The following is a 23,241-nucleotide window of genomic DNA, read 5'->3' as shown; positions in this document are numbered from 1 at the left end:
ATGTGATATGAAAATATACTTCAATGTTGCTGAGGTGCTGAAAGTAAAACAAAGAGTTTTAGCAAATTATTTTTAACGTGTATGCATAGTTAAAAGAACAAACTTGTTGCAAATTAATGTCTTTTTTACCTTTCACCTCTTACGGATTGTTTTCCAATTGAATCGCACAAGATGCACAGTATGCCACATTAAGGTGAAAAGTAAAACTTGTCTTTTAACAATTTGTGTGTGCTTTTGAGATTTCCCACATGTCTAAAATGTTTTTGACTTCTTTTTTTTTACCATAGTATATTCAGTTTAGGTACATATGAGGCATTTTGTCTTTATTGTAACATGAACATATCACTACTTGCTAAAGGCATGCAGTAACACCACAGACAAGTACTAAGAAATTTAAAATGTGGCTTTACATAAATGACACTGAAATGGAGATCTCTAATCTGCATTAGCAGTTTTTAATAAAAACAACCAAAAGCTATTGTTTTAACATATTTGCAGTGCAGAAAACAGTTGTGACATCCAAAACAGACCCTCAATCAGGGACTAAATGTTCAGTATATGAAATCCCTGCACAGCAGAGACGTAGACAAACACTGTTGGAAACAAACACGGAATAATAAAACTAGCAAAAACAACATTGCCAAGCTGTTACACTTACAATATTGGCCCCTTTCAAATTTTGCTTATTTTTATCTAAAAATGACAAAGTGGGGCAATTACTTTTTCACATAGAACAAGTTTGACTTGGCTAACTTTCTTCTCTTAATGAATAAAATCTTTATCTGAAAACAGCTTTTTGTAATTACTCAGGTTTTTAAAATCAAAAGTTATTTGAGGATCTGAAATATTAAATTTCATTAAAAAAAAGAACAAAATCTATAAGGGGGTATAGACTTTTTCTCCACCCCTAATTGAATCTGAGGTGAAGAATCTGAAATCTAACAAAAAACAAAAAAACACCATGTACTGAGCACTGTTAAATAATTTAGTGTTGATAAAAGACAAAAGACTACATCCTTCAAACAGTGTGTCCTTCAATTACTCTAGGATAAACAAGAACAGATGGAGCAGTCCACAGCGGAGCCCAGAAAATCGCAATATTGAAGATTTTAGCCAAAGACGAGATTTTACAGGGAACATGTTTGAATAGCAACAAAAGAAAAATCACTTGATTAACTCTAAGGTCAGCACACATGAAACTTCAACTGGATAAAATGTTTCTAAATAACTCACAGCAAACCTGTAGCAAAAGGCAGTAAATCCTGATCACTTTGTATTTTCACTCCGTCTTCTGTCAAGTTTATGTTTTGGCTCAAGAGCTGTAAGACCTCAAACACAGATTGGCAGATATTTTGAGTCTCGTAAAAGTTATTCGCACACTCATGAACTTTTCACAATAAGTCACATTACAAGCACCAACATAGATCTACTTTAATGGGGTTTTTTTTTCTTCAAATGGTAGACGAACAAAAACAAGGCATAATTAGGAACTGAAAGAAATGTTGCATTATTCTTGATTATCTTGTGTTACATGCATTCACATTCATCTTCTTTCACTCTGATACAGAGTAACCAATTTCTTTCTAAAATGTTGAAATCAATCTCATTCTCAATCCATCATAAAGACCAAGAAGTGCAGCAGACAGGTTAAGGTTTACATTTTGAGATATTTTAGTACTATATAACCAATATCTAAAGATTATGGCACAACTGCAGCTCTACCAAGACACGGCCGTCCATCTAAGATGACAGGCTGGATAGGGAGAGCAATAAAACTGTCACAATAAGCACTTAATCCCATATTAAATTAAAATGAGCTTAATAATCCATTTTATTTATGATTTGGGTTATGCAAGTTTTTTTATTTCTGCTTTATTTATTGTTTTTGGTTATTTTGGTTTAAATGTGGCGCTTTCTGTACAAAGACAAAGTTTATAAGTCTTTGAAAGAGAGAACTTGCATTATTATGCCATTATTAATATATTACTTAAAAATGGTCTCAAAACAACACTATCGTTTATAGCTGGTGTTTTTATTATCCAGAAAAATGTCATCATGACAGGCCTAGAGAAGCAACAAAAAGGTTTATGGTGACTCTGGAGGAGCGGCAGTGATACACAGCTCAGGTGGAAAATGCTTTAACTATTTGAGAGTGAAAGTAAGCCCTTAAAAAGTGTGTTTAAGGTTTTGCAAAAATGTATAGGACACAGCAATCATGTGGAAAAAAGTGCTCCTGTCATATGAGACCAAAATGGAACTTTCTGGTCTCCATACAAAAATGTGTGATAAAAGGCTGTCACTGCTCCTTATGGTTAAACACGGAGGCAGTAGCGTCAGTGGTCAGTAGGAGGATGAATTGAGCTAAATACAGAGAATTTCAAATCTTTGGTTCTTTGAAAGACTTGAGGATGTGGTTAGACGTTCACCTTTCAATGACCACAAATGTATAGCAAGACCTAGCACAGCATGCCTTAGATCAGACCAAACATAAGCTAACACAAAAATCAGACAGCTCTCCAGCTGTTGATCCCCAGTGAGGTACGGTTGAGGCTGTAATGTAACCAATGTGACGATCTTCAAGGAGTGCGAGGGCTTTTAGAAGACAGTAAATGCCTGAGGATCCGTTTGTTCCTTGTAATCAATAACCATTATTGCAGATAGATCGGTGTCACACAATCACTAGTGTTCTTCAATAGCTTTATTATTATAAGGCCTCTCCTGTTTAAGAGTTGTCTTCCCTCTATGTGTCTTCCTGTGCCACCATCTCTGTTTCAGTGTCTGACTGCTCCTCTAGCCGAGCGGTCAGGAAGGGGTTGAAGAAGAAGTCGAACCCAAACTGGAGGGCGTTTTGAGCTGTGCGCCTCCAGTCGTGCTCAATCTTGAACTGTTTGCGTTTGGGAACGCGGGCGTCCCCGCAGGACACACAGTGGATGGCCTTCATCTCAAACACGGGCCATTTGGAGCCCAAACGCCCCTCCAGGATGGTGCTGAACTCCACCAGACTGCCGGCGTTCAGGTGTAAAAGCACAGACTTGAACTCATTACTCGCTCGCAAGACTATGTCCTTGGTTGCATCTTCATCCTCTATGATCGTCCCGTCCTTAGTCTTCCTCTCGAGCGGCATTCCCATGGTAACCTCAAACTTGTACCGGTCAAAGCGCTTGACGTGGCACTCGTGCTTGGCCAGGGTTTTCAGTTTGCAAAGCGGATCTTCTTGAGGAGGAGCTGGAGCTGGCAGTGGCTGGGGCTCAGCAGCTGCGTTTTGTTTCCCCTCATCACACATTGGATATGGTTCTCCATACAGACAGCGCATCCAGTTTCCTAGAAAAACAGGAAACAAGTTGATAGTCGACTGCGGCCCATTCTCGATTTCCGTCACACGGACATATTTAAAGCGTCCCGTCCAGGTGACTCTGTGTCCTTCCAGGTGGGAGCAGAGAATCTGAGTTTGGGCCATGTTGGACTCCTTCCAGGCCAATGGCCCGCAGAGGTTGCTGTATTCAGGCCATGTCAGGGTAGAGTTGTACACCTTCATTCCTTCAGACCTGTAGACATACATCCAGCAGAAAAGCACCACCGCACTCAGCCACACCAGGATGAGCTTGACTACGCTGCTCCGTGACAAAGACCTCAAAACCACGATGGGGTTGAGGCTGAAGCGAGTCCAGAGCCTCAACACCACAGGCACAAAGCAGACAATCAGTGTCACCACCATCTTTGTTACCTCCAGGGTCAGAAACCACTGCACTAACTGGATCATAATCATGGCAGCCAAACCCAGTGTGAGAACAGGAAGGGCAAAGAGGAACAGGAAGTAGCCTATACAAGTCCGGATCAGCCCTATGACTGAGGCGTTATTGAGGAATGCCAAGCAAAGCTCACACCAGGTGAAGCAAACCAAGTAGGGCACTAGGCACAGGTAGGTTCCCTTGAAGCCTTTTAGCTGGGCCATGCGGAAGAGAAGATAGAAGAGGTGTCCGTACAAAAGCCACGGCATGCCGAGATTTAACACCATGGCGTCTCCCAGAGGCACTGTGACAAACGTCTTCCCAAAGATCCGGAAGAACCAGAAGGTGTCGGGTAGCCGCTGAGTGAGGGAGCATGCTCCTGAAAGGACCTCAGTGAGAAGGGCTTTACGAGCAAAGAGCTGAGCAGAGGCGTGGAGGCTGAGGAAGGCCGTGATGGTGAAGAAGAGAGCGACGGCAGCTAGCTCTGAGCAGGGGACCCAGGACTTATCGGCAACAGGGAAGGAGAACACAACGAAGACCACTGAGAGCAGGAAGTAACTGTGGGAAAACAGAAACAAGAGTCAAAACACACACACAGGACCAGATGTACAAACATAATGTTTGAGCAAATGTGCCTCAGCATGTTGAACCCGGACCACAAACTTGTTGAAGCCATCAACAAATATTTTGTCATAATTCAGACTAAATATTTGTCCGTTCCTCTGGACACATTTAGCAAAAAAAAAAACTCAACATGTTGGTTGGTACCTTGGCACTAGCAAAGGCACCAAAGTGCATGGAAGTGTCTGACAAAAGGCGTAGATTCCATTTATATATTCTCTTTTGGTCTTTTTTTTCTTCTCATCTCATATGATCTTATTTTAAACAAAATTTTAATTGAAAAACAGAATTGGACCTAAAAGTTTGAAACCCAGTCAAAACAACAACAACGAAGCAAATAAAATAAAATTAAAATAAACAACAAACAGAGGTGACCTTACAGGTAAGGTTCCAAGTGTGTCCATCCAAAGTTGGTCTCGGCCTGGTCCAGATCCAGACCAGGCTCAAATTGAGCGAGCAGGTCTGTGAGAGCTCGGAAATTTTCCCATGCCTTCGAGTTCTAGAAAAGACAAATACGTCTTTTAAATGTGAACTCGTTACTTCTTCAATATTTCACGAATCTAAAACGCAGACTCAGTGTTGTCAAAAAGAGCGCAAGTCACAACTAACCTGAAATACCCGCAGCGTGCAGATGATCATGGAGAAGAAGGAGAGGTAGAAAACCAGCAGCGGGATGAGGAAGATGAAGAACTCAATGGTGAGGTTGGAGATGATGAAGAAAAAGATGAGTGCGTTAATGTGGTGAGTGGGGATGAGGGCGCTGAGCCACTGCATGCCGGCCCGCGACGCCCAGTCTATGAGATGCTCTTTTATCTCCAGCAGAGCGTACAGAGGGAACTTCAGCAACTGAGAGAGACACACATGATGTAAACATTTATGTTTGCAGACAGTTTACAAATGCTCAAATTGACCAAAATGGCGTTATATGCTAAATAAACTACTTGCAAATTTAAATTCCCAAATGTGTTACAAACAATTCTCATGCAGACGTGTAAAGCAAACTTGGAAATTGTGTAGAAATATTTGCGAGGAACAGTGTCATACCTTCTGATGAAGCGGCAGTTCATCTGGATTTTTCACTACCACATCATCATCGTCGTCATCATCATCATCCGCTGCAGAGGCCATGACGGGTGACGGTGCAATACCCTGAGCATATTTCTTTGTCATCTCAACAAAATCATCCAGACCCACATGGGAACTGGCTGCAACGAATGAAAAAAAAAAGAAAACCTATAGACTTACTTTAAAAACAAAAAAAGTTTTATAAGCAATCCATAATGGGAAACCTTAAATAAATAATCATTCCATCATGCTTGATTTAAAGGGGACCTATTATGTGTGGGTTGCTAGGTAACGACGTAGTGCCCATCAACTGTGACTTAATCAGGAGTTTTTTGAGATGGCTCTTTTTCCAGACACCAAAAAACGTTAACATATTGCCAATAAATTGATGGGGGTTTTTTTAGTGCTTTTTATAAGCAGTTGAGAGCCAAATGCAGTTATAAAACCTGCAAACTGCTAATTTTACATAACAGTTCTCTTTACCAATGAAAATAAGTAATTATATGTTGAAATATACAAACCTTCTCTGGAAACCATCGTCTCCAGGACTCGCCTTTGTTTCTTAGCAGAGCTGTTGAGTGGGCCTGAGCAGATGGGTCTGCCTACAGAAGAAAATGGAAGTAAAAAATTGACAAAAAGGCAGAGAAAGAAAGCTTAAATTCTGTAAAAATGTTCCTTTTTGCACCTGGTTCTATGTGAACATGCTCCACATTCTCCAGCAGCTCAGAAACCGCCACAGACTTCTTCTTCTCTGGGTTCAGCTTAAAGTACATGAGCAGAGCTGCTTTCCTGACTCCCCTCTCAAAACGTGTCTCGGTGCATAACTTCTTAACCTCCTCAAAGTTCTCCAAAGTGATTCCTGAAGTACAGAAGTACAGAAGTGAATAAACGCAACATAAAAAAAAGCTAGTAGTAATAAAAGTAGAATTTCTGCTTTCACACTGAAAACTTTTTGGTCACCTTTCCTGGATTTTAAGCACTGCTGCAGCAGTTTGACAGCATCTCTGCGGCCCTGTTTAGCAGCTTGGATCAGCCATGTGACCGCTGTGCAGTTATTCAGCTCTTCGTCGCTTTCTTCTGCCAAGGCCAGAAAGTAACGGCCCATCTGGAAACACACATACACACGTTCAGAGTCTTAATCTTGCAAAACAAGCACAGCTGATCTGTCCATACTGGGGCTAAACTATAAAAATTATTATGACTCAGCTGATCTGCTCTGTTTTCAACATATGGTCAACAATCTGCAGCATGTCCACTGACCTTTGTTTGTGCTTTAGCATCACCTGACTTTGCTCTCTCCTCCAAATCCTCAAAACGGACATCCTCCTCTGGCTCATCTGGAAAAACACACACACAAAAAAATCAGATGATTTTGATTATTTTGATTTAAGTTTTATGGGTCTTAGAATTATAATATCTAAGGTGTGCGGTTACAAGGCCTGTTTGTAATAATGCATAAAAAGAGGTGCGTAAGAGAGTATTAATCAGTGATGGCAGTACTGGTAAGAGTTTAGAGTAAGATAATTAAAGCTTTATACAGACCATTGCTCAAAGAAAAAGAAACTGTCTGAGGTTTTGCAAACAGCAAGAAAGGAACTATAAACATACAACCAGAGGTCCACTATAGAACAATGTCCTGAGATTTGAGCATCTCACACAGCGCTGTTCAATCCATCATCCGAAAATGGAAAAGTGTATGGCACAACTGCAAATGTACAAACACGAGGCTCTTCAACTACACCAGGCTGAGTAACAGAACTGTTTGTTAGATAATAACAGTTTAATGTTGGTATCAACAGATTCTCTGCTGAACCCAACAGATAATCTGCAGCATCTCTTTAAAAAAGATGATCACAGACACAAACCAACCAATCTAACTGAGATCGAGTTAGAAATGAGCAAAGGTAAATGTGCATAGTTGGTTGAAACATATGGCAAAATACCTACATCACAACTCAGTAAAAACCTTTGATATTTTCATTTGTAAAAACCAAAGCTTGAAAACCAGGCATCATTTCCTTCTACTTCATGGTTGCAAACTACTTTGTGTGGCTTAGTCACACATGAGCACAACAAGATACCCGAAAGTTTGTGTTTATAAAGTAACAAAAAGGCTATATAAAATAAAAACACTGAAAGCTCCTCACAGTCCTCCTCATAAAGTAAACGATCTGAAGCCGCCATTCCTAGTTCCCAGGGGAAGTTAGACCTCAATTATCAAAAACATTTCTGTTAAAATAAAGGCTCTGTAAACCTTTCGGTGATTTAATATTTCCAACGGTTGTAGGTGATACTGGTGAGTGGATCAGATGTCTGTCTGAGTGTGGGTGAGCTAAAGAAAATACTGATGGTATCCAGTGACACGCATTAGATGTCCTCTTGTGCTGTCCTGGAACACTGCTCATACTTTAACGCTCTCTCTGAACCCTGAAATAACTATTAGTTTAGTACGGCAAACAGCTGCTGCCTTGCTAAAGGTAACATCCAGTCTCAATTATTCTAAAGGTCAGGTTTAACTTTCGCTTGTTAGTAACATTATAAGGCTTGTATCAATTTGATAGGCTCACGCTTTTCGTAAAGTGATATTTTCACAATTTGTAGCAATACATCTTGATATAAGTTGTTTTAAATAACTAAACTATGCTACAAGCGAATAAGAGATCTATGCCCATTATATGGCAACATGACACACAGACAGCAGAAAAAACTAAAGAGGAACTCTGGAGTTTCTCTGAAGATCAGTAGAAAGGGAGCGGCTGCTTTGCATGTCTGTTTGTTATGGAGACACAACAGTGTCTAGGAGTGTTGGCTGCACTGATTGCAGAAAAACTGCAAAGTGAAACCACGTTAGAAAGCTTGTGTTTGAGCTCAAAGGTCTGAGTTTTCTACCTGGTCCAGGTGAGACAGGCGATGGAGGCACCGCAGCAGCCGATGATCCATTAAGAAGACTTCCTGTTGATGCTGCTGCGTTGAGCTGCGATCTGCCCGGCTGCGAAAAGCTTCTGGTGGGCTGGCAGGGAGATGAAGTTGTCAGTGTAGAGAGGGAGGAAGAGCGAGAATGAAGCCGTGGAGATATCTGAGGCGAGGCGGCGGAGGGAGGAGGTGATGGAGTGGTCGGAGGCGTCGGCAGCGTGACTTTATGCCTCTTCGGCTCAAGGGTGGAGGAGCTCGCCGATGAGCCGAGCGAGGAAGTTCCAGGCCTCATGGACGTTGGAGATGAAGGGTTGAGCTTTGGTGTGGGCAGGTTGCCTGTAGATGAAGGATCCATGGCTGAAAAAAACAACAGTCAACCTAAGACTTTAGTGTTTATATCAGTTCATTGAGATATCTGTGAGAGGAAGAGCCAGGTGACTGGCAGAAATGATTACATCACTAAACGTATCAATAATTAACCTTCAGAGATCAGACTTATAATCCATGTCTGATCTGACTTAGATCATAATAAAAAATGAAATAAGACATTCAAACCCCTTGAACTTCTTCATCTTAAAACCACAAACTTTAAAGTATTTTTATCAGGATTTTTGTGACTGACCAACACAAAGTAGTACACTGTAGCGATATTAGATTTTTATTTTTTGAATATAGATCTGAAATCTGTGACTGCAATCAGAAGTTACCTAAACAGTGACATTTAATCTCATTAAGAATACAGTTGTTCTGGTCAAAGTAGGAGTCAGAGGCCCGTGGTTACCTTGGAGGTGCAGAAGAGATTAACAACTCAGGTGGGAGTATCTGTTGAGCCGACAACTGAACATTTTCATCAACATGCAAAATACCAAATATGAGGGGAAACTAATAATGGATACCATGACCTGAACACAACATCGTCATGTTGGCAGAATGCTGCTTCTTTTCAGTAAGATTAAACTTCAAAAAAGGTGGTTGGAGCTAAATGCAGAGAAGGGGTCCACCTTCCAGCGGGTAAAATGCTAATAAACACAGAGCCAGAGATACAATGAAGTGGTTTAAATTGGTAAAGACATTATTTTCTGTTGGAATGTACTAGCAAGAATGTAAAAAAGGTAAACCAATAGTGTCTACTTTTGAAAGGCGCTGTATGTTTTAACTTTACATCCAGATAGCTAAAATACTTGTTTGCAGACTCTCAGATTCACGTAAACAAGCTGAGGTCTAAGAAATGTTGATGCTGTTCAAATCATTTGTCCATTGTCTGTTTGAGACAGTAAACCCAATCATGGTCTCAGTAGAGATGCGTAAATAAACCACAGCTTAGCAAATGTGTTCACGTCGCACACCTAAACAATGATAAACAAGAAACATGAGTTGAAAAGGGACACGTTTTCAAAAGCACGTTTACTTTCTGAACACACAGTCATTTATTCCACTGTAACCAGCTAGCAAAACTATTTGTGCATCAACACGCCGTACAACTCTAAATCATGTTGATTTGTACAACAATGCTGCTATGTGGGTTTTGAAATGCTAAGACAGCTGATCATAAGGTTGTTATGCCGTTACTCTGTACCACATAGCAGTTTAATTCAGCTAGAAATCTGTGACTGATTGGTAGTTTAGATTGTCTAAGTTAAAACTTTTATCAGTGTTTGAACCACGTTATGTTATCTATCACTCTATTTCAGACAACATCAAGCTAAACTGAATAGCTAGCCTAAGAAGGTGGCATCCTTGAACTTATCGGGAAGCATTTGAGACCAGTTGCAGCTGTGAGAACCGCCACTGTTATATAATAATAACACACGTTGCTGTGCCATTTAACACATCACTTCAGCGAGATAACCTAGCGCTTTATAGCTAATAATGCTAACAATACCTACGGCTGCCCGCTCACCTTTCTGTTAATTTCATGAATTAGTGAAGTATTTCTGGTGATTGTGTCGCGACTTACTGTTTCAAGTCAGTCCTCCGTTTGGATCCTGAGAAATAGACATGTCCTTTCCTTTGACAGTGGTCAAAGTACAGACACCAACACTGCGCAGGAAAGTCAGTCAGCTGCTACTGTTGGCGCTCACGCCTACATTTTGTTTTGTGGCTTCTGATTGGGTAAAACCACGAACTCGTGTGACCAAACACAATATGATTGGCTTAAAGAGGAAGGAAGTAGGAAAATGCTGTCAGGACTTGCTTCGTTTAACAGCCGGTGAAAGAGCCGTTGACCTGGTTGGAAAGGCGGAGCTATTAGAAGTGTATAAAGTTGCAGGTGAATAGCCACAATAATCACCTGCGGAGTCACAGTGAGTAGACATTATAAATGATTCAAAAGCAAGGTTTTGCATATTAAATCGAGCTAAACAGATCGCACTGGCCCAGCTCCAACAACAACAATAAACAAAGCTAAAGAAATTTAGCTTGTGTTGGTTTCTTTTATTTTTTTTCATTTTTTTAAATTTGCTTTTTACTTGCCTGTTATAACATTTCAACACCAGCAGATGGCAGCAGATTACATTTGGTTTTTTTTTTAATTCTTTTTTTGTTTCTTAAAACCCACCCAAAAGTCCTTTGTCTTATTTATAAATCTGATTTTAAAAATTAATATTTGAAATTAAAACCAATGACAAATCTTTTTGCTGTTTTCCCTTTTGAATAAATATTCTGTAAAACTGAAGAACTTTCTTTTTATGTCCTTTTCTAATGGTTGGGTGTCATTCAACAACTTTTGTTAAGGGCTTAAGGGAATCCACTATGCTAATATTTTGAGGAATTACCTTACCTAGGAGCTAGCAAAAAGTGTCAATTAGTGAAAAGGTGCTTACACCTAACAACATTGAGATCCAATGTTTAAAATGTATGAGGAACACACTATGCAGTGTTGCACAGTAGTATTGCCCCTGCTTTTATTTGAATGATTTTATACTGTAAAATGATACCAGATGTGGTAAGAAAGCAGGGATGAAAGATTGAGATTAACCATGTGTCATAAAGAAGTACACAGTAAAACAGGAAAGAGAAGCAACAATTACAGGACATTAAAGGGAACAAGACCCAGGTTATCATCAAATTTCAACTAAGAGAACAAGAGTAGAAATAGCACAGTAGCCAAAGAAAAGAACATTAGGGTTTTAATTGCCACAGTGCAGCTGGGGAGAAGCAGTTAAGGAAATGCTGTGTGATTAGTAGATTAATACAATCCAGTTTAGAGGATAAGCAGCACCATTTTACTGCTTTTAGTCTGAATATATTAGGAAATCAGTCTTTAGTCTTTAGACCGGGTTTCGACACACACACCCTCACAGCTCAAGCACATGTTCTTTATAATGAGCTTATCATGAGTTCAAATCTTCTGAATACCTAAATCCCTTTGGTGGTTTGTCACCACCAAAGTGCCTCTGCTTGAGACAGCCGTAGCCAGTTTTTATCAAGCAATCATTACTTTGAGTCGTTACAGGCTGAAAATTGGAACAAGCTGCTTCTGTGACTTCAGTCTGCTTGTTATTTCTCAGTATGACCTCAAAGCAAGTAATGACTCAAGTCATTAATACTTTTGTATTAATTGGTCAGAAGCAATGATGTGAAGATTAAGAAACACTGTTAGTTTGAGTTGTTCTCAATCTCACTCATGAAGTACAATTGGTGAATGTTTTACAGGCAAGAATTGTTTCAGGATTCACCTTTGGTTCTGAACAAATGTCAAATAAATGGGCTACTTCACTGGTAATTAATTTCTCTTTCTCAACTCACAACCTTTCCATTTATTAATCAGTAGCTACTAATGGGCCTTAGTGGCAGTAGTAAAGAACAAAAGTAATTCAAACAAAGAGTAAATCAATATTGCGAAGGTTGAGCTTTTGTTTAGTTTACTGTTCCTTGCAAAAATAATGCCTCTTAAGTTTTTTCACATTTTGTCATGTTTCAATGCATGTACATGCTTCCATGTACTTGGTTGGAGTGTTTTGTGAAATGCCAACACAAAGTAGCAGATAATGAGGCTTTGTTCATAGTAAAGAAAAAATAGGAAAATGTGAAAGATGTGGTGTGCATATTGTTCAGGAACGTCCGAACCTGAAAATGTTCATCGTGCTTCTAGAGACAACATTTTTTTCCTATTCCTCTTTGTGTTAGATATTGTGTATAGTATTTCTGCACATCAAGTTTTTAAGTGCTGCCCAAAAATCTCAATTATATTTAGTTCTGAAATTTTGACTGGGTTTTTTTGACAAATGAATGTGCTGTGATCAGTGATGACCAACACGATTAACTAATTGCCGGTGGTTTAGATTTGTCCCTGGTTTCACATATTTAATCAAAAGGATTAGTCATTAAAAGCTTCCTACATAATTTGACACACTCCAGCTACTGGAATGGGACAGCCTGATCTAAACCTTGTACCTGCTGATGACAAGGTCCCCACATTGGGAGATTGTTGTGTCCATGGAAAAGTTCTGTTTTTTCCATGGACAAAACAGAATGTTATTCCGAAAAGGTGAGATTTTATTTCATTTAAAAGCACCTCCTTCAACAACCTAACCCTGGTTTTAACTTCACCCTGACCTCTCTAACGTGTTCCTGTCTTAATGAGGCTTCGTTCAGAAATATTGTATAAGAAACCTTTAAGAAATTCATAAAACACCTGCATAAAAATTAATTCTCTTTAGGTGACTATTTGAAATTAGTTGCACCAGACTTTATTTCAGGGTATCAAAGTTAAGAAGAGGTTGAATACAGATTCATGTAACATGTTTGAAAACAACACATCATTTTCCTTCCTTTTATCAATTCTGTGCTATTGTGTGTTGTGGTGTAAAATATAAAAAACTGATAAACATGGAAAGTTATGGTTAAAACATGATCATGTAAAAATGTTTAAGGGATGTGAATAGTTTTGCTAGGTACTGCTTATTAAATGTTTACATTTTGCTTCCACATAATATGTAAAAACAAACTATAACATTGAATTAAAAGGCTGATGAAATATTCACCCATCTTCTTTCTGGATCTGCTTAAGTCTCCTTAGTGTGGGTGGCCTGAGATGTACCACAGCTTGCTGTGCTGTCCACTAAGACCCCCTTTCATTATGACTTGAATTATTGTAGATATTTTCTGCATATTTTAAACAGTCAGTGACTGTGGGGGTCACAAATTAATACCACAAACTAAAACGCTGAAAAGGTCAGATCCATGACCGTACACACTGCCATATTCTTCTAAGTCAAACATGTCTGTTTTCCATTATGTAAGTAATAATAATGAAACATTGGTTTGCTTCTAATGGTGCCTGTTGGCTCACACTTTTTGCATTCAGGCAACATTAGAAATCTTTAATGATTCTGGGTGTGGGTAGAGGGTTTTTTTCAGTGCTTGTAAAGCATTACAATTCTTGGGCTTCCAAATGGAATATATGAGTTTACTTCACCAATGCATAAGAATATAGATATCCACTATGTAACCCTGCTTGCTTTGACATTTATTTAGGTAACGTTTCAACAAATCCCAGACTTGCAGGCCAGAGAAGCTGTCCTCTGATATTAGGACCCTAGATTTTGGGCACAGACATGGAACAACAGGCTCAGAAGCTTATACTGACTAATAGTGGTGACTCATGCCCAGGGGAAGCCTAATTACCTTCATATGAGTTAGTTACGTCAGCATGGGCACTTGAGTTAAAGTTGTGAAAATAGGTCAGTATGGTGGACTGCCTCTGAAATCCATTCTTTCACTCAGTGGCTATTTCTTCTCAAATGTTTGCAAATGGGTTTCAACTAAATCTTATATTAACGTAAGTCTTCAGCTCTGGAGGGCAATTTTAGCTATAACAGGTCCAACAGCACAACCAATGGTATGGTAAGCTCATTGTGGATAGTTCTCATCAATATGTTGAAAATAAAAAGATTATCTCGAGTGTTCTTTATACCCAAGCTATCAAGTTACTGTGCCTTGTAAAAGACTCTGCCGCAGCCTTTCACTTTTGCCACATTTTATGATGTGATCAGTAGAGTTCAAAGTATTTTTGGGGATTTTATGTGATAGATCAACACACTGTAGCGTATACTTGTAACATGGGAAGAACATGATGGTTGGACTTTCTTGTTTTTCACAAATAACAATCTGACCAGTTAGCAAAGTATGCTTTTCTGCAATCACAGATGCAAGTCTTTTGTGGTATGTCTCTACCAGCTTCTCCATTCTTCTTTCCTGCTCAAGGTCAGATTGTATGCAAAGTGACCATGTTTTTAAGTTTTGTCCCATGGTTTTTAATTGGATTTAGGTCTGAACTTTGTAAAAGCCACATTGACGTGCAAAAGTGCTTTGTTCTAAACCCCATGGCTCTCAAACTGTAGTTTAAATGCCACCACTGGCACTTGGGCTACTTTTAGTGGTATGCAGAAGAAATATTGGTATCTGTTTGGCAAGCAAATTTAGATTGTCATAATGTCTTTAATTTACCATGTTGAAATTTTGGAATGACATAAAACCTAAATGTATTCCAAGTATTAATAGTAATAAGACAATATTTCTCAGTATTTCGTATTTTCAAACACTGTAGCAAAATGTCTACAATAGAAAGTTGTATTTTACTGTGTGTGCAAGATTTAACAACACGTATCTCATCTTAAGTCTAGATAATTTTTGTATGCATGGAATACATATTGGATTTTGCCATGTGGAACTGAGTCAATAGGAGCCTTTCCAATGATTTATGTAAGTTCAAACTTGGAAGGTTCAATTTCTGATTTAAAATAAGACATGGTAAACCATATCCGTCTATGAATTAAGCAGAACAAAAGATAAAGATCTGTCAAGATGTTGATACTTTGAATCAACATCTTTGATACTTTGATACTTTGTATTCACAGAAGAGGCACAAAACCTCCAGCTTCTCTTGGCTGGATGTTAGGGATTGTTGTTGAGGAAAGATGACTTCTTGTCCATCTGAAGTCTTTTACAGCCTTTATCTTCCCATCAACTACAAAATTTCCCTTTCGCTGGTGAAAAATAGACATTCATCAGCACAACACTACCACAGCCATGTTTTACTGTAGGATGGTGTTTTTTTTAATAAAATATTTTGTAGCACTGCTACATCTTTATTTGTATTATATTAGACAGGAAATGGGTTGAGGGAGAGAAGGGGAGAAGACATGCTGCAAAAGTCCCAAGGTCAGGAATCAAACCCCGATGGGGTTGAGAAGTAATAGCCTCTGTATATAGGCACCCGGTGTACTGCTGCTACACCACGCACTGCCCCAAGTGGGTTGGTGTTTTATGTGCAAGGTTACCCTTCCTCTTCACACATAGTACTCTAAATGTGGGTTGAAAAGGTGAGTTTTGGCCTCTTCTGACAAGATAACCTTCTTCCACGTTTTTTTTTTTTATGTCTACCTAATAACTCATGGTAAATCTTAAACTGACAGCAGTGCATGATAGAAGAGCTGCATGTGAACTGGTGAGAATAGAAATACATAACATCAGCTATTTTGGTTTTGATTATTACCTTTTACTCTGACCCATTAACAGTCACGCATGTTATTACCTTAGACACCTTAAGTTCCTTTTTTATTCAATAGTGAAAAATCACAAGGTCTTATCACAAGGTTATTGTGATGTTGTATGGAGAATCTTTCTTTATCCTGATTCTGTGCCCTGCACTGCTTGTTGCTTGTTGTTTTCTACAAAGTGCATTGCAAAAGCCAACCTGACAAAATGTCATGTTCCCTAAAACTTGGAGAGTAAAAGACACCTCGGGCTAAACATATAACAGACATTGTGGCATACATTTGCTCCCTGAGTCAATTATTATTATTTTTTTTTACCAAAACACACATTTATATAGCTCCAAATTGCTCCCAGCCTGCATCAACATTGTGTTTTTCACTCCCTCTATGTGTCCGCCTGCTGGCCTTAGCAAGAATATAAATATTGCGTGGATTGATATTCAATATTACCCCCATTCCACTCGGCTTTATCACTCTGAAAATAGTTCACACATTAAAATCTGTACGTAAAGAGAGCAAATGAACACTACTGAAGGATATCTCAGTCCATGTACCTTTCCTCTTGTGACCTCCACTGCCTTGGAGCAATAAGCTACATATGCTGCAGCTACAAAGTGCTGTGCTGTTAGGATGTGTTTGTAGCTGCTCATGAATGGCAGACTGCCTGGCAAAGTGTGGAACAGCAGAGACAGGCAGCTGTGCGTAAGTAATGTATCCTCTCTGGAAACTAGGTCACAATCACGCCACTTTTACACTGCCAAATGATTTTGTCTATTTTTATGATTCAGCATGCTTTATTGTCCAAAATTAAGGTATGCAGAAATATATCAGGGAATACAATGAATTCGGCAAGCTGTCAAATAGCTAAAAAAAAAACAGAGTCAACCTAAAGGTTTGACAATTCTAGAATGGAATAAATAAATGTCAACATAAAAAGATTAATTCTTTACAGACTCTCATTTGGGCAGATTCTCTCTTTTACACATTTTCTTTCTTTCATGGTGTGAAATTGTTTGATAACAGATAGCTTTTCTTTTTTTTATTGGCTAAATTCTATATTAGTTAAATAATTGCCAGTTGCACTTTACTAAACAAAATGTATTAGTTTTAAAGAAGAAAGTATATGTCTTTTTAGTTTTTACAAAGGTGCATGGGGGACTGTTTGAGTTAGACATTTTCACAAGAAAGGACATTTTATTTAAAGAGGCATGAACTAAATTTTCTGTGTTCTCTTCATTGAAGAGATACAACCAGTGAATCAGTTTTAAATAAAATCTCTCTTAGTTTCAGCCAGGTCATTTGACAAATTTGAACAGAAAGTGATCTTTTTAAAAACATTTTTGTAAAATGAGAAATGTAATGAAATGAACTAAACTTTACTGAACTGGGTAGCATCACACTTTATATTCAAATTTTAAAAATCCTCAATAAATATTTATATTTTTATTAAATATTTCGTACAATGTTTAGCACCCATATTGACCTATGGCTTTACAATCTTAAATAATTTCCAGATTTTTGGGTGAGTTCTAGGCTGTTTAAGAGTGCAGGACTGTTAATGTGCTGAACAAATAAAGGTATGTTTTCTATTCTTATAGTAGGGGTACTGAAGAATATGGGAACAGAGAAAGTTGGTTATTAGGCCAAGTTTGTTGAGAATATATTGTTTTAAAACCTGTAAGAAAAACTGAACCACTTTGTCACAAACCAGTCAAGTTTACAACTTTTTACTAAAATGTGTATTGTCAGAAAAAAAAACCCCTCACAAAGTTGCATTTACACGTTTGTGTCTAAAATAAAAGCATATTTCTGTTTAGTAGAGCTGGGTATTCATTGTGCTTCATATCTTCAGTAACTGCTTGTGTGTGACCGCACATCCTGTACGTCCCCTCTCCCGCACCGGGCTGCGTGTTCACGCATGTACACGCGTTCAGTGTCATCCTTGAACACGCAGTCAGGTGTCGCACCTCTATCACGCTGCTGGCGACGCCCTCGTGGATAGGCTGCAGTCAGTAACCGTGTTGTACTTATTTATTAATTTATCGGCCTCGTGTAGATGCAATGTAAAAACGTGTGACGTAGCTCGAGGACTCCAACGTTTGTGGAGGAAAATAACGTCCAGCGCGCGAGGGGAGGAGAAGAAGTCAGGCGCTGCTGTCTGTGTGTCGCTGGAAGAGAGTGGCTGAAATACAGTTTCAGTCGTTGTGTTTACTCCTGGAGATGAGTGAAATTTATGGAGAAGACGCGTTTGAGCGGAGTAAGCGGTGCCCTGCGTCTTAAAAGTGCATGAAGTGTTTTAATTCAGATCTCCGCACCGTAGCCCACCCACCCCGGCCAGCCAGCCAGCCAGCCAGCCAGCCAGCCTCCCTCCCTTCCTTCCTGGATGTAAAAGCAGCGACGCTTCACTATCATCCAGCCACTTGTGACCGTGCGCTTAGGACCTCAATTTCAGGTGAGTTTGTTCGCAATGTCAAGCTAAATAACTTCTGCCGGCTAATTTGTGGAATGACAAACGGCTAGCCGCTTCCGTTACCCGTGTTTGATGATGTAGCTGCGGTGCAGCAGTGGACTTAACACACCAGAGATCTCATCTTGTCTGGGTTTTAGTTTCGGGAGTTTGGTGGTTTTTTTCTAAAGGAACCTAAGAGCTTTTTGACCCGTTAAAGAATGTGAATAATGCCGGGCTTTACTAAAATAGTCCACCAGTTAGCCAGAGAGGAAGCGTGGAGCGCGGTGATAACGTTACCCAACGTGAGTAAATAACGTCAGTCTCCTATTACAGATATTTATTATTTCATCCCACCCTTTTGGTGATAGAATACGATTTATAAGAGATTGTGAATTGTGGTTTTAACCAGAACGTGGACCTCAGTCCTCTGTGGCTGGAGGATGCTGCGGCAGCCCCTCATGTCGCCGCGGGGTGTGGTTGGCAGGCAAGCCGGACAAGCACTGACTCCCCTAAAGCGAACCCACTGCCCTTTAATCTGCTGTTTGACTTCCCATTAGGGGTCTGGCCACATCACATTAGGGCCACCTCTAACACATCCCAGCATAGCCCTTTACCAGCTTTTTCTCTTGCTGTCATATTAGGAGCGTTGGAGCTTTGTAAATCAGCCCTGTTTGATCAGAAATTATGAAATCATGATGTGTCCTCTACTTTGGGTTGTTATCTCATTTTTCTGTCAAACACAATCTCCTGTTAATTGTCAAGTAGTCTTTACTCCTCACACAGCCCCTTTATGCTAATTTCTTCTGGACATATTTTTTTTCTAATTTATCACTTACTCATAATCCCTTATTCACTGACAAACTCTATAGTGCCATAATAATGCTGTGAACTATTACTCTCATGTGTTTTCTCTTCGGAGCATCTCTCTCTCCACCTTCATTGTAAACAGTTTGTTACTAATGCACTGGAATGTCCTGCTGGAGGTGTAATTATTATTGCAAAGATGCATGCAGATGTGCTCATGCATGCAAAAGCAAACCCTTGCATACACATTATGTACTTGCTGAAGCTACACCCAGTCTCTCCTGCAGTGAAAGATGATAATCTCATCAGGGACTGGGTAATACAATTAACATCCAAAGATGTCTAATTCATGTTTGGCTTCACCAGTGATTGGGGTCACCTAGTGACTGAGCTGTGGTACTTTTCAGTCTCCAACAATCAGCCCCACCATGGTTTAAGTCTCTAGACTGCTGACTGTGTATGTGTGGTCTGTGGAGGGATGTCTGGAGAGCCGCCAGACCTGCTCTGATACTCTTACAATCTGCTGATGTTACTGCAGTGTGAAATGTATGACAGTGTGTAACCCCCCACCCCCTCCAGCTTGGTAGCAAATGTGTGGTTTGAATAAAAACATGTTCAGTGGAATCAGCTTATCCGTTTAATCTAAGTTGAAGATTAACACTAGCGAAGATGTGAAGTCTTTACTAGCGCTCATATTTGCCTCTGAGGCTGTTGGACATTTTTAATTTTTCATTGATGTTTAGTTAATGTTTGACAGTTGCTAGTTCTGTGTGGTCTTTCTGGCTTTGAGAAAAACCATCTGTTAATGTACGATGAGCATGTTGTAAGCCTACGTTAAGCTGTTTAAATTCACAAACTAACTTTTAAAATGCCTTGTTAATTTAACTATTATTTTGCTTATTATTATAATAAAACAAAAAGACACACGCATTGCTTCTGGGAGAATAAAGGTCTGACTTTGCCTGGGAAGGAAAATGAGATCTCTTGGAGTTCAGGTGGTGAAGAAGGAATCTGGCTGAAACAACATTACTGATGGACAGTGTTTTCCACTCAAAGCTTGAAACTGGTCTTCAACTTGAGAGCTCCTTCAGTGATGCACTTCTGCAGCCTAGGTGCACAAAGTAGCTTTATTGCAGTTTCTTCCTCCCAGCGGCTGTAAAACTTTATAACCACCACAGTTTCCAACAATCTCAAACTCAAGTATTTATATCCCTGCTATCTACAATTCATTTATTTAAAAAACAGCCATGCTATCATTTATAAATCCATGTTGTTTGCACAGCAAGCCTTCTGTTGTTTTTAGGACATATACACATGCATCTCGTACATTTTTCTTTCTCTAAATTACAGTATTCAGATGCATCTTTGTTTTAATCTGAGCATGATATTTTTAATACATGTAGAGTATTATTTTTGTCCTAATTTAAATTTTTTATGTAAACTTCCATGAAAAAAACAAATTTTTCCTGCCTATATTAAATGAGATAAAATTATACCCCCATATTTCTGATCATGTACAATACTCTTAATTCTTTTAGTTCAGGGACATATGCTTTGAGTTCAAAACTAATACCCTCCTTAAGGAATCTGCAAATGATTTTCTCTTTTATTTGTTATGATCCTTGGAACAAAACGGCAAGGGGCCACTTAGACCACCAAGAGAAATTGATAGTTGTATCCACCAGGAAAAACTTCAATGGTTGATCTCTAATTATGATTAGCAATTTTTTTTATTTTGCGCAGGAGTTGGAGAAAAATAGCCTAACAAAACAATCTAAAGTTTTAGAATGGATAGACTATCATTTAAGAAAATGATCAGCAGATTGAAACAGAAACGATGTGATGAGATTGTAAATATCTGGCAAACATCCATGAAGAAAGAAATGTTGATGGGCATATGGTAGGCAGACAGACTTGTTTTCCCCCACAGGCCTCAGGTTTCACGTGATCAACTGTTTCCAGCTGTTTAAAGTGGTGACTTTACATAGTGATGTTAAAAATATCAAACTTTGGCTTGTAGAGATAAAAACACTTTGCTATTTCTAAAAAAAACAAAAACGTTTTGAATATCTTGCATTTACTGTAAGTTATTAAACTTAAAGTCTCAAAGCACTAAACCCAGTGCTGCTTTATAATAAGGCAGAACCTTTTACATTTTTGTAACACCTATGTTGTGTTTTTACACTTTATACTGCCAGATTTAGGTCACGATTACAGTATGTGTCTGTGGTGCAAGCTGAAGCTGTATTTTTATTCATCTGCTTGCCATCCTATTTGCATTAATTTGTCTGGAATCATTTATGTCTCAAACATTAAGTTGTTCCAACATCACTGTCCATAGGGGTTTATTATCACCGCCATAAACGTGCTGCAGTTGCAATAAAGCAGTTGTCTGGGTGGCACATTAATTGTTTTTAGTGAGTACATTTTTTTTTATTCATTAAATGTGGCCTGTTGCAAAAAATTATCTGGTTGGTTTTGAATCATGCTGACGCTGGTACAGCCTCAGAATGTGAGACTGTACCAGCTACATATGGGTAGTGAGAAGGATAATGAATCTTGAGCTGTCAGTTGTCCTTGTTGAAAGGTTTACTTCCACTCTCCGTCTTGTTGCAGAATGTAAACTTGACTCTACTTGAACAGAATGAGGTAATTCAAGATTTTTGACCAAAGTTGACAGTTGTTTGCTTCTGTGAACATTAAAGGTGCTTGTTAGCTTCACGGTGCCTCTATAAAAAGTTCCAGTCTCCCGTATGGCATTCCTGGTTTTCAATAAACTATAAACTTTGAAAAGTACTGCCCATTTGCCATCTTGGGAGCATGTGGTTACATGGCAACTTACAAAAACTGTGAGTGCTCTGTAAAAAAAAAAAGTGTTTGCCCTCTTGCAGATTTGTTCAGTTTTTTCTGTTGCACTTTAGTTGTTTAGATTCTCACTTTATATATAATCTGTGTGTGTAGCTAAATCAGTATGTCCTTATAATTGGTTGTGTCAGTCTTAGCAAACTCAAATATTGTAAAACCTGGCAGTGAGTCTTGTACATTACTGTAAAAAGTGTTGGTTCATTCTTTTTTTAAATTGATTGTTTTAATTCAAGCCTCAGAGGCTTGGATTTTGCAATAATGATCTGTTAAAGGTTATGCCAATGCATCTTTAATCAGACTTGAGTCCAAACTTTGACTAAGCCACTCATAAACTTTCAGAAACCTTTTAATTTATTTATTTATTTATTTATTTATTTATTTATTTATTTATTTATTTATTTATTTATTTATTTATTTATTTATTTATTTTTTAATAGAAATTCAGTGGTGGACTTGCTGGTGTTCTCTGGGTCATTGTCCTGCTGCTTAACCTAAGTGTGTTTCACAAAAGAATGGCCTGACTTCTTCGAGTTTTTCTGGTAGAGAGCAGAAGTCTTGGTTGCATCAGTTATAGCTATCACACTACTGCCATGTTTGGTTGATGTTAGTTTTCTGAAATTCTGTTAGCTTTACATGATGTTAGCTTTCAACAGAAGATTGTATAAAAAGTCATCCAGATGTTTATTTTTTTTTTTTGTCAAATATGAGATGGGCTTGGGGTTCTGGATTTTGTTGTGGAACTCACCCATGATATTTCAATCATGAATACTGAGCTTTACTGAAAGAAATGAGCCCAGCAGCACTTTAGATATTTTACCGGGCCCTTTTGTGACTTCCTGGATGAGTCGTTGATGTGCTCGTTGTAATTTTATTAGACCAAACCTTCTGGCAATGTTCAGTACTGTTCCATCTGCTCTCCATTTGCAGATAAACGTTCTCACTGTCGTTTTACTTAAGTCCCAAAACCTTCATAACAACCTTTTTACCTTTTCCGGAATGACAAATGTTAGCAATTTTTTATCTGTTCCTTTTAAGAAAAAAAAAAAAAGCAGGCTGTTATGTGTTTCTTTTTCAGATCTTTTGGCCTACTTCATGTTGTCAGACAGGTTCTATTTCAATAATTTTTGGCAGAAATCAGGTTTGAGTGCTTCTGGTGAAATTAGATCCAAGAAATGTGGTTAATTACAGTTAATTCATTATTTAACAAGGGAACTGATTAGATTTTCACATAGGGTTACATTAGAGATATTGGACAATCTTTGATGTTAAAATGTCTTTGAAACATTTATGTGTGACA

The 23,241-nt window shown here is 38.7% G+C and overlaps 2 protein-coding genes across 3 annotated transcripts in view; one reads left to right on the top strand and one right to left on the bottom strand.

Annotated features, from left to right (window-relative positions):
• Positions 1-434: 434 nt before the first annotated feature.
• wfs1b (Wolfram syndrome 1b (wolframin)) lies at positions 435-10,399 on the bottom strand. Its single transcript, XM_044126358.1, has 10 exons — positions 10,285-10,399; positions 8,304-8,684; positions 6,675-6,751; positions 6,375-6,519; positions 6,100-6,273; positions 5,936-6,016; positions 5,394-5,554; positions 4,959-5,195; positions 4,730-4,848; positions 435-4,286 (listed from the first exon to the last, which is right to left on the bottom strand). Exons 2-10 carry the CDS (start codon positions 8,680-8,682, stop codon positions 2,741-2,743), a joined length of 2,919 nt encoding a protein of 972 aa, XP_043982293.1. The 5' UTR covers positions 8,683-8,684; positions 10,285-10,399; the 3' UTR covers positions 435-2,740.
• A 7,294-nt stretch (positions 10,400-17,693) lies between these two features.
• The window catches only part of jakmip1 (janus kinase and microtubule interacting protein 1), a 40,626-nt gene continuing 35,078 nt past the window's right edge, over positions 17,694-23,241 (top strand). The window contains exon 1 of one of the 2 annotated variants that reach the window (XM_044126356.1): positions 17,694-18,278. The gene's annotated coding sequence lies outside the window, so the exon portion shown is untranslated. The remainder of the gene's footprint in view (positions 18,279-23,241) is intronic. The other variant, XM_044126357.1, reaches the window with a different exon arrangement.

This window comes from Gambusia affinis, linkage group LG09 (assembly GCF_019740435.1).
Source record: "Gambusia affinis linkage group LG09, SWU_Gaff_1.0, whole genome shotgun sequence".
Lineage (NCBI taxonomy): Eukaryota > Metazoa > Chordata > Actinopteri > Cyprinodontiformes > Poeciliidae > Gambusia > Gambusia affinis.
Note: the sequence above shows the minus strand (reverse complement) of the source record. Positions and strands in the feature narration are given on the sequence as shown.